Raw genomic sequence first — 12,667 nt, forward strand, 5'->3', positions numbered from 1 at the left:
TATGAATATACTAAGCAGATTTAGAAGGATGTAGGCTGTAGTAGGTACTGGGAGATGAAGAAGCTTGCACAGGATAGAGCAGCATGGAGATCTGCATCAAACCAGTCTCAGGACTGAAGACCACAACAACAACAGTTTGGATGTGCGTGGTTTCCTACATAATCCAGGTGGCACAGTACCTGATAACCTGAAAAGACGATTACAACACAGCTCGCATAGAACAACATGTATGCAAACAGTACACAAAATACTTATGAAAATATTTGAACTTGCTAACATGAATAAATTCTTGAAAGAATAGAACAAGAAGCATGAAAACATACATAACTGGTGCAATATTTCATCATTTACATATGCAATGACTTTCCAAAAACATCGGTTGTGATATATTAAATTAAGTCAAACGTTTCTACTTCCCATACAGTTACCATTTCCAGTTATATCTACAGTTTTTATTAGATGATACATATTATTAGATACTTTTTTCGATATTTTTTTTTGGGGGGGGGAGAGTGGGGGGCGGATACGGGGGGGGGGGGGGGGTGTTCACTGCATTTTGGAAAAAGTAGTATTACGACAGGGAATTTATAATCAGGTTCTTACTCTAGTTCATATGGATTATCTGGCATTTGTTGTTACCATAATTACAATTCACATTTTTCGTTAAAATATTCATCAACAAGTAGAGAGAGAGAAAGAGAGAGAGAGAGAGGGGGGGGGCTCTGTTATTTCTTTCTCATTCTGTTCTCAATATTCCCAAAGCAAAGGCATAGAGTGGCTTGTCTATTTCGTTTATGAATAATTGTATTTCCTAACATTGTTTCCTTCCTTTCATTGATTTTGACTGTTGGACCTACTACATCTTAAAGCTGTTTGCTGTATGACAAATTTTTGTCCGTACTTGAGTGCTGCCAGTTAATTGTCTCTATTTAATTTAGATTGTTTATTCCATGCAAAAGACATGTTGAGTTACACTACAAATTTTCTTTCTTTCTCATTGCAGAAATTATGAGGCATTACCTGTACAGGTACTCAACTTGGGTGAAACTCATTCAGAATATACTACTGTTCCTGTGACTGCTGGTTTATCCGAATCATTTGGAAAGCTCATCAGGACTGTTGAGTATGAAGTCTTTAATTATCTAAATGGTCCACTGATTCAGTGCTAGTATTTTTATACAGAATGCTGTTTCATATGAGTGACTTATTGCTTTATAACGCAATATAATGGTACTTAGCACTATAGAAATGAAGAAACTAGTGTAGCAATCCATAGAACCATGTGTAGGAAAACAATGTATTGTTCAAAATATTATTCAAAAGGAACTTCCGGATGTTCATTGCTTTACTTTTCTCAATCTCACACATCACCTAGTTAGCAACATAAAATCAATAATGTCGTTACCGTTATATCAGCAAAATGGAAGAGTTTTTTGCCCTTTACATAGCATAAGCATCTAAAGGATGAAGTTTTCCATGCATTTTTCAAAATAGAACACTTAAAAAATTTTAGCACTTAAAGTGCAAAATATTGATTATATAGCAACAAAAATATTAAACACAGTGTGCATGAAGGCATGGTCTCACATTCAGTTGGTGAAATTCAGAAGTTCATTACAGCTTTTTAGTTGGCACAATCAGGTCAGTTATGCCTCTTTCCTGAAACACAGTTCCTAAGAAAATATTGAAAATTGAATAAAGTGATTCAATACTTAATAATAAAAAAATTAAGAGCAAATTCAGAACTCAACTTGAAATCTATAAGACAGTCCTTCGCATTTATCTTAAAGAGACTCGCTCCATATGCTCATTTACTGAGTCTTCAGCCTCTTCGGTGAGGGAAAGTCTCAGAAGAAAAGGTCTAAATGTGGATGCACTACGTTTGCTGTAAACGCTTACCACACAAAAATTGTCCCTCTCTACTCACAGGCAATCAACATGATACTTAATGTGTCGCAAGAGATAAGAGATAACTATTAACTTTTTGTCTTACACACACACACACACACACACACACACACACACATTGCTGTACATGTGTGCCTCAGGGGTGGAGCAATTTCGCTGAGGAGATCTGTATATTAAACAAAGGTCAATTGACATTTTTGAGCATTGCCACTGGCTTATGCTCCATCAACTTTACTCTTTTTGTCCATTATTCTCATTGCTGAATGGGGAAAACATTTACTGCTCTACTCTACAGACCGTTTTCTTATCCTCCATAGATGTGAAGCTGCTCAAAGTTACCACAAGCAGCACAAAATTGATGCTGTGTAGGAAATTAACTTTATTTTAATGGATGAATACATTGCAACTGTTATTGGAACTCAACTCCACCTTGTCAACTCGAAGACCCCATATCTAGATTTCTTTTTCCGCCTTCTATATGTAAAGTGTCAAGTGTCACATGAAAAGAGGACCAAAGTGTTCGCTAGTGATATTTAATTACTGTAATAAGATTGCTTATAAATAAAGGAAGGAGCAGCCTTCACCTTTTTTCTGTGCGCAGCGAGAAGCTTTGCTGTTTTGCACTATCACTCTCATTCCAGCTACCACAGTGTAAGCATCAATAGATTAGTCTCTTGTCAACGAATAATATACTGAATTCACTGCATGTTTACTTGCTCTACTTTTTTTCAAAGCCAGATGATATCCTTGTATGTTAATGCTATGTAATTAGCAATTTTTTTTTAAATGAAAGGTGATGATTAATTTTTACGGGACACTTGTTAGCCAGTGGCATTATGACATGCTAACTTATCAGATCATTTTCTTTTGTTTGTGCTATCAACATGCAGTCTCTCAAGAGTCCAACACTAAATTAACCATACAGCACAACATTATTGACTTATTGCTTTATGCATATACTTTTCAAAAAAATAACAGTCCACATCTTTATCTCTGTGAATCTTTCCACTGAAAGACTAAGGTAAACTACAATGATAAATAGTGGCAATTTTTGTGAGTAATATTCTTCATGGAGCAAAGCTTTTCGAGAAGATTAAGTGGCTGACCCAGAGGAAGACAAAGTAATTATACAACCTGTATTCTGTATCTCCCTTCCATCTTCCCCCGTAATGGTCAACTCACAGCCTCTAGGCCGTCACAACATTCATATTTGTATGCTAGCCAAGAAGTAAACATTTGCCCTTCAAGATGAACACTGTGCTGGTTTTCAGCTCTAATCCTGACGGAGACAAGATTTTTTACCTCTTCTGCAATAGAGTCGCTAATAGGCAGATCGACAATCAGTAAAGGAATATTAAAAAACTTCTCCCATTAGCTTTGTTGCTACCTTGATTCCATGTCCTGTAGACACTAAGGTGCAAAATTTGCAGAATTGCACACACACTGATGCCTGATTTCCATGATTCTGTCAATTTCACTGACTTACTTACGACACAGAATAATTTGTTAACTGTATTTTGTTATGTACTTATCAGTAAAGCTAAATTGGCATATTTTCATGGTAGGCCTTTGTATAAAGTTACTTTAGTATTACTGTGGATCAAACGTTGACACAGACCATTTTGCAGATGAAAGTATGTATTGTCCAGCTAATCCGTGACAATTTGGGATAGTTTGTTGTATTAAAAAAGATTTTTCATAACATTATCACGGTAGGTTCTAATTCATTTGTGTTAGTACAGTGTGTACTAAATTGTATTTTCCTGTTGATTTGCTGAACACAACAGATAAACATAAGATAAAGTTTAGCCATTAAGATAAATTTTAGTCAACAGCAATGTAGCCTCTTATCATCTAAAATAATTGGGCAGTGCTCTGATTGTTTTTCCACTTCATGCCTGTAGAGTAATATGTTTGTAGAATCTTGTCACCTTGCCTATTGCGCTATGTTAACAGACTGTAAAGCGGCGCAGTTCAGCATAATGATAGGTGGGGTCTCAAAAATTCTGTCACCAACTAAGTCAAACACTATAAGGCGCACTCAGGGAACTGAAAACAGAAGAAGCACTTTAGTGCATGGTTACACATTTCATCTGCTTTAAAGTTGTGAGGATTACTATAAACTCTACATCAAAAACACTGAATTCTCTGGGTATACAAATTCTCCGGATTTTCTGAGGAAATAACAGAACAATGTACTAAATTAAATCTTCACTGATTATTGCCCAGATACTTTCATCACTGGAACATATCAAATCTGATGTTTCAGTCAATTTATTGAACGTGCAGATCATGTTATCAGTAATGTGTTATTCTGAGTCTAGAGAAACAAAGAAAGAAATAATAATAATAATAATAATAAAACCACAGACATACAGCTAGCACTTCAAAGGGTGATTTCCATTTATGATATTCTGTTGCTGCAACAGCAAAGTAAGTGAAGCTGTTCACACTTCCCTAGGAAACACTATTCTAGTGTCTGAACACCCCCCCCCCCCCCCCCCCCCCCCCCCCCACACACACACACACACCAAATTTTTTCTTAGGAACGGTGTTTCAGTAAAGTAGAAGAGGCATAACTGAACTGATGGTGCCAACTAAAAAGCTGTCATTAACTTCTGAATATCACCAATTTTATGAAAGGATATAAGAAAGAACATACTTTCATGTGCACAGTGTTTAAGATTTTTAACTGTTTTCCGCATGTTTTTCAAAAAATGTCATCTTATAGATGCATAATGCTATGTAAACGACAAAAACTTCCATTTTGCTGATACTCAGTAATGAAATATTCGATTGTATATTGCAGTCAATACTGAATGATTTATTAACTGGATTTCACTAAGTATCTACCCGTATTGCTAAATTTGCATACATTCATGGTAGTCTTTCCTGTAATGCTACTTCAGTATTGCTGTGAACTAACCATAGACACAGTCCATTTTGAAGCAGAAAGTGTGAGTTATTCTCTAATTCATGACTATTTGGCATAATTTATTTGATAGAAAAATACTTTTTTCATAGCATTTTAAGTTAAAATTCATTACATTAGTACAGCATAGCATATTTTCAATAGTGAATGGAACACAACAGGTAAATGCAAGTTATAAATTAGTGAACAGCAAAATACTCCCTTTAGTTATCTAAAATAGTCTAACAATGCCCAGATTGTTTTTAGACTCTACGGTCATACGGTCATCATAGGTGATACATTGGTTGCTCTTTTGTCACTTTGCATGTTCCGCTGTGTTAATGGACCATAAAGCTGCACAGTTCAGCTTAATTACAAGGAGAGGTGTGTTGTTTGAGAAAGAGAGAGAGAGAGAGAGAGAGAGAGAGAGAGAGGGGTTTCAATCTGCATGGCACTTGGAAATCCATGCTAGTGAGGGTGAACAAGAAATGGCTCAAGTAATGGGAAGATTTAATGTGCTATCATTTTGAGTTTTATACTGTTATTTGTAAGAGGTGAGAAAGAGATCATTTAGTTTCTCCATACTGGTGGATAGACACAATAAAAAAGAAACAAACACCCACACAGAAATTTCAAGCTTTCGCAGTCCAAGGTTGCGACATCAGGAAAGAGGGAAGGAAAGGGAAAGACGAAAGGATGTTGGTTTTAAGGTACAGAGTAAGGAGTCATTCCAATCCCGGGAGTGGAAAGACTTATCTTGGGGGGGGGGGGGGGTGGTGAAGGACCGGTATTCTCTCTCTCTCTCTCTCTCTCTCTCTCTCTCTCTCTTTGCATGACACACACACACACACACACACACACACCACACACACACACCACACACACACACACACACGTATCCATCCACACCTATACAGACACAGGCAGACATATATAAATGCAAAGAGGTTTGGCAGAGACGTCAGTTGAGGCGGAAGTACAGAGGCAAAGATGTTGTTGGATGACAAGTGATGTACGAGGGGCGGCAACTTGAAATTAGCGGGGGTTGAGGTGTGGTGGGTAATGGGAAGAGAGAATATATTGAAGGGCAAGTTCCCTTTAATTGTTGTTATGTCTGGTCTTCAAAAGTGAAGAAGTTGTGAGTTAGGATGAAGCTGGCTAAGGTAATGAGTGAAGAGGTTTTAGGTAGGGTAGCAGGTGATCGGATGGGTACCAGGATGGCCCCCTCGTACGCCAACCTATTCATGGGTCGCTTAGAGGAAGCCTTCTTGATTACCCAGGCCTGCCAACCCAAAGTTTGGTACAGATTTATTGATGACGTCTTCATGATCTGGACTCGCAGTGAAGAAGAACTCCAGAATTTATCTCCAACCTCAACTCCACCAGATTCACCTGGTCCTACTCCAGATCCCAAGCCACTTTCTTCGACATTGACCTCTATGTGTCCAATGGCCAGCTTCACACATCAGTCCACATCAAACCCACCAACAAGTAACAGTACCTCCATTATGACAGCTGCCACCCATTCCATATCAAACGGTCCCTTCCCTACAGCTTAGGTCTTCGTGACAAACAAATCTGCTCCATTCCTTAATCCCTGAACCATTACACCAATAACCTGAAAACAGCTTTCACATCCTGCAATTACCCTCCCGACATGGTACAGAAGCAAATAACGAGAGCCGCTTCCTCATCCCCTCAAACCCAGAACCTCCCACAGAAGAAACCCAAAAGTGCCCCACTTGTGACAGGATGCTTTCCAGGACTGGATCAGACTCTGAATGTGGCTCTCCAGCAGGGATGCGACTTCCTCAAATCCTGCCCTTAAATGAGATCCATCCTTCATGAAATCCTCCCAACTCCACCAACAGTGTTTTTCTACTGTCCACCTTACCTTCGTAACCTTTTGGTTCACCCCTATGAAATCCCCATACCACCTTCCCTACCCTCTGGCTCCTACCCTTGTAACCGCCCACCAGTGTAAAACCTGTCCCATGCACCCTCCCACCACCTCCTACTCCAGTCCTGTAACCCGGAAGGTGTACACGAGCAAAGGCAGAGCCACGTGTGAAAGCACCAACGTGATTTACCAACTGACATGCCTACACTGTGAAGCCTTCTATGTGGGAATGACCAGCAACAAACTGTCCATTCGCATGATCGGACACAGGCAGACAGTGTTTGTTGGTAATGAGGATCACCCTGTGGCTAAACATGCCCTGGTGCACGGCGAGCACATCTTGGCACAGTGTTACACCGTCCAAGTCATCTGGATACTTCCCACTAACACCAACCTGTCAGAACTCCGGAGATGGGAACTTGCCCTTCAATATATTCTCTCTTCCCGTTACCCACCAGGCCTTAACGTCCGCTAATTTCAAGTTGCCGCCTGTCGTACATCACCTGTCATTCAACAACATCTTTGCCTCTGTACTTCCGCCTCGACAGACATCTCTGCCCAACCTCGTTGCATTTAAATGTCAGTCTGTCTCTGCAGGTGTGTGTGTGTGTGTGTGTGTGTGTGTGTGTGTGTGTGTGTGTCTACCAGCACTTTCTCGTTTGGTAAGTCACAGCATCTTTTTATATTTTTCCCACGTGGAATGTTTTGCATCTGGATGTTAAGATGACTTAACATTCTTCGAGACGTAATCTCTTAATGATTTGAGCGTCCTTTTCATTGTTTTATTTTATCATTTTCTGTTCACTAATTCAGAAGCTTTAAGTAATTAAGGAAAGATGTTAATGATAATGACGTTATGTGTGCTAAAGCCAACAACAATAATTCAACATTATAAGCTGAGAAATTTAATTGGTTTTGTTATCACTTTTTAAGTACAGGTGATTTTGTTAATTTTTCCTGGGAGACTAAATACGTTATATAATGTAAAAATTTTATTTGGGCACATTTATTGTAGTGGTTAAAGAAGAAGGCATTGCATTGCTGCTAAGAAGTTGACATTATAAGACAAAAACATTAAATTGTTGCTAAAATGGCTGCAGTGTTGCACTATTTTGTACAGATAAAGTGTAATAGCTCAAAAATGAGACGACAGTCTCATTTTCAATGTCATCCATCAGTTGCAAAACAGTTCTCTGGTTCTAAGAATTGCCTTCAATTCTGAATTTGTAGTATATTAATATCTTAGAACATGTTGAATGGACACTGTTAGCCTTGATTAACAATTTGCAGGTAATTTTAAACCTACATAGTGATGTTAAATGCCTGGGCATTTGTAAGTTTGGACAATTGCCCAGCTTAAACGCCTGGAAAATGCCAAAAATTCATAAATGCCCATTCATTTACACATTTTAACAATTAATTGGTAAATGTTGTTTGTATAAAAAAAAAGCTGATATTTGGATTGGAAAAGGTGTTTCACAACACTGCTTCTTTAGTGATTGGGTAACTACATTAGAAAGCTGCTTGGGAGTTAGAAGAAGGGGAGAGTGTTATGGGAAATACATTGGACTGTAAACATAACTTTTTAAGTGTTCCATCAGGTCAATTCATGTGATAGTATATAAGGAAAAAAAAAGAAAACCAATACTAAAGTTCAAAAGTAATTTTTGACATAGAGTATAGTTTATATTAAGTATAGTTTATATTAAGTATCTGGCCTGTAAGTATAAGGGATGTTAAAAAAAAGCCAGAGGCATCATTACAGAAACCCAGTACCTTTATGTTAGAAGTATTGACCCTGGCTGTTGACACAAGGCTGTGAATGGCAGACTCGTAAAATTTCCGAGGCTGGGATGTTTAACCAGTTCTGCGCGTACAGCTGGACATCATCGTCAGAGGTGTCGTTTGCCCCTCAGGTCTTTTTAAGAGGAGCAAAAATGGTGTAAGCGAAGGAGAGAGATCCGGACTGTATGAGGGGTGGCCGATAACCTCCCATTTTAATTTCTGCGCGAATGCTGCGACTGTGTTGGCCATGTGAGGCTTTGCTTTGTCATGGAGCAGAATGACCCCATGGGTGAGATTTCATGGGTAGTTTTGATTAGATTGCTTGGCAAAGGGTGGTCAAGGTTTGCGCTACTGCTGGGCGTTCACTGTTGTCCCATGCTGCAGGAAGTGAATCAGAAGGCGGCCATCTTGGTCAAAGAACGATGTCAGCATAATCTTTCCTGCACTCGTGTGGATGGCCTTGGCTTTTTTTAGTGATGGGGATCCTGGATGCTTCCTCTGGATACTTCATTGTTTTGATTCTGGTTCAAAGTGATGAGACCGTGCCTCATCTCCAGCCACCACTTGTGCCAGGAACATATTCCCTTCCCAAGCATAGCACTGCAGATGAGCAAGACAGTGGGTCATTGGACATGCTTCCTGGTGTGGTTGAAGACTGTGGGGCACCCATTGGGCACACACTTTGCGCATGTATAGTCGATCCTTCATTATGGTGTGAACACTTCAGACGCTCAATCCGACCACGGCGGCTATGGCTTTCTCTGTCGCCCGGCAGTCCTGGGTGATGAGTGCATCCACCAGCTGGACGATGTCATCAGTAATGCAGGGTGGTGGTTCAGGCTGTGCGCCATCGGCTAATGACACCTGTCCTTCCCTGAAGTACTTCTGCCATGCCTTGATCCTTGAAAGGGACATTCACTGTTTGTTGTACACTTGTGACATTTGTCAATGAATGTCTGTTCCTCCTCCCTCCTTTTGCTGTCAGAAAACCAACGTCACCTCTTTGCTCTTATTTTGCTCCCTCCATGTCACCGTTTGCAATGCGACTGGCAGTGTTGGACTATTGCAGAAAGAACTGAAAAATTGTTCTCAGTCAGTTCCATGATTTTCATAAGTTGAAGAAGAATTTTGGAATTCTGACTCTGTCTCAGATTCTCCTGAATATGATTCCTTGCTGACCACTGTGTTCCTTTCCATTTTGTCTTTGCTTGGACTGTTCAGTATTGGGTTTTTTTCCTTGGCATCAAAAGGATTAGGTCGTGTTCGTGCTCCATTCATCACCTTCCACTTATAGGAGAGGTAGGTTAGTTTTGCAGTTCTCTGATTACACTGTGGATCCATCCAAAGTTGCTGAAGGAAAATTCTGTAGCAGCACATGTAACTGGAGCTTCCAGAATTTTTATGGGCAATTCTGCCAATTCACAAAGTCATCTTAAACCTCCCATCTACTATAAAGGACACACATGACAATTTTTATCTGCCTGAAGATGAGGATCCACTCCTTCCCAAACATATTGTTTGGACCAAATTCCTTGTTTCTCCCTCTAATCAGCAAAGTTCTCTCTAACGTGAACAACTTTTAGTCCAGTTTTTTTGAATGATTTCTTGATGCCTTCAGCTGCCATTCTCTTTATTTAATTTATAATTGCACAATTTCAGCCTCAGGCCATTTTAGAGTGTGACACACACACACACACACACACACACACACACACACACACACACACACACAGCAATGTGGCAGATAAAGTAAAACTTGTTTCAAATGTACATGTAAATTCGACATAAAACTGTTCTTTCTTGTTCCAGTAAGTCTATTTCCATGACAAGTTGCGCTTTTTTGGTTTTTATTTTACAGTAAATTGTAAGAAATTGGTACCAAAATATTTTAAATTGTTCCTATAAAGGTAATTAAATTTCTGTTCCAGGATCTCAGACAAGGAATGTGATGTATTCGTAATGTGTCGCATACAAAAATCACTCCAAGAACACCTTAAGAAAATTTCTAGTGCATTAAAGGAATCTGAGAATCGAGCATCTCAGTTGGAGATGGAAGTTGAATCACTGCGAATCAGTAATGATGATCTCTCAAATGGTAAGGAAGAAGAGGTGTATTTTAACAAACTTCAGATGACACTGTGCCTACCTCTCATTCACGGGAGTATGATTGAGTACCACCTGAAATGTGGACTATTACTTCTGAGTTTTATTTTTCATGCTCCTCATCCTCCTTTCATAGGAAAGTCCATATACACAGTCAAATAAGACACGTGGCAGGACACTCATTGACGTATTTTGTCAGGTGACAGGTCATGATTAGTGTCAGACACATGGCACGCATGCATGATTAGACTCCTATAGAAGTGATTAGACATTAGTAAAGTGAGACCATGTGTTCTTGCTTTAGTCAACAAATTTTTAAAAATGTGTTGTTAGATACGTCCTTACTGGCATATTAATGTGTATAAGTAGGATATGTTTTAAAGTGTTTAAATAGTTGAATATGTGTTCACTTTCCTATTATGGGTGCAGAAACCTTGTGCTTTGCGGGAGAATTATATAAAACAAACATGTATAACAGCAAGAAGTGACAAGAGCAAAAGTAGTAAGTGCTTTAACGTGCCACAAGTGAGAGAAGCAAGACCAGTGACATCATAAAATAAACAATGGCAGGCTGTAGAATGTGTGGTGGATATCAAGGTACCAGTATACATGACTAATAGCTTCATTCGAAAAAGAAAATGAACACAAAATCCCACTGAAGATTGCATGTGAAGTGGTTGGTTGACTTGAGGGAATGGGACCAAACAGTGAAATTATCAATCCAGTTGGATTAGGGAAGGATGAGGAAGGAAGTCGGCTGTGCCCTTTCAGAGGAACCGTACAGGCTTTTGTCTGAAGTGGTTTAGGGAAATCACAGAAAACCTAAATCAGGATGGCCGGATGCAGGTTTGAACCGTCATCTTCCAGAATACAAGTCCAGAGTGCTAACCACTGTGCCACCTCACTCGATCATGTGAAGTGCTGAAGCATGTTTGGGTAATGATAAAACTATGATGTCTTGCATAAGGCGGAATTATTCTCCAGTTTTAAATTATGTCAGTTTAGATTATTGTACACTCAACAGCAAAAAACTGGGATACTTTAGACAAAACGACAGAAAAAAATCAGACCATTCAAAAAAAAAAAAAGAAAAACCGGTTCAGGATGTGACATCAGATAGAGGAAGTGGGTCATTGATTGAGGAATTGAGTGAGATCTGATGCTCTCTCCATATTTACATATGTGCCATGTACTAAAGATTGCTTACTTTGACACATATTATGAACCTGACTGAATGTTTGAATCACAATGACAGCATCTGGACACCAACAAATATGAGCCATAGAGGCTATAAAAATTCTGAGAATTTGCTTGTAATTGCTCACTATCTTCCACTCAGGCTCAACTAAAAGTGAAAGACCAATTTTACCAACTAGGGTTTTTGAAATTGCTCATATTTGTCTTTTGCAAGTTGAGATGATAACTTCACATATTTCGAATGAAGATAAAAGCCATACAATATCTTTGTCCACAATAAGGGCTCAGCGTTCAGCTGTATCTTGGCAAAATGGTTAGAAGTATGGAGTACTAATCTGAAGGTGCAGAGTTCAAAGCTACAGGTTTCCTCCTCTCTCTCTCTCTCTCTCTCTCTCTCTCTCTCTCTCTCTCTCTCTCTCTCTCTCTCTCTTTTTTTTTTTTTTTTTTTTTTTTTTTTTTTTTTTTTTTTTTTTTTTTTTTTCCCCCCCCCACTAGAAAGAAAAGGATGATGAAATTTTGGACATCGTTTACCCAAACTACGAAATCGAATGTGAGAGTGACAAAGTGGCTAGCCATACTGTGTATTGGCTTCACTATAATTATTCTTCGAGTAGCTGTAGTAATGAAAGGTATTGTGGGAAAATATCCACCCACAAAAACAGTTTTTGGAGAGTTACTTTGAAAAGGTATCATTACTCGCTCAGTCCCAGAAATGGTACAGATTCATACAGCTATGCCATATAGTTGTTACCCCTAAGCGTTTAGAAGAATTGATTATATGTTTCCAATAAATTAACGATAGAACACTTCAATCAACAGTGAATGAGTAAAGATGTCTCAAGTACTTCTGTGCATCTAAACAG

General features: G+C 39.0%; 1 protein-coding gene across 1 annotated transcript in view; it reads left to right on the plus strand.

Moving 5' to 3' along the window:
• The window catches only part of LOC126342992 (BRISC complex subunit FAM175B-like), a 127,665-nt gene that overhangs the window by 97,441 nt on the left and 17,557 nt on the right, over positions 1-12,667 (plus strand). The window contains exons 5-6 of the mRNA XM_050001903.1: positions 1,004-1,123; positions 10,433-10,599. Coding sequence (XP_049857860.1) covers positions 1,004-1,123; positions 10,433-10,599 — 287 coding nt within the window. The remainder of the gene's footprint in view (positions 1-1,003; positions 1,124-10,432; positions 10,600-12,667) is intronic.

This window comes from Schistocerca gregaria, chromosome 1 (genome assembly GCF_023897955.1).
Source record: "Schistocerca gregaria isolate iqSchGreg1 chromosome 1, iqSchGreg1.2, whole genome shotgun sequence".
Classification (NCBI taxonomy): domain Eukaryota; kingdom Metazoa; phylum Arthropoda; class Insecta; order Orthoptera; family Acrididae; genus Schistocerca; species Schistocerca gregaria.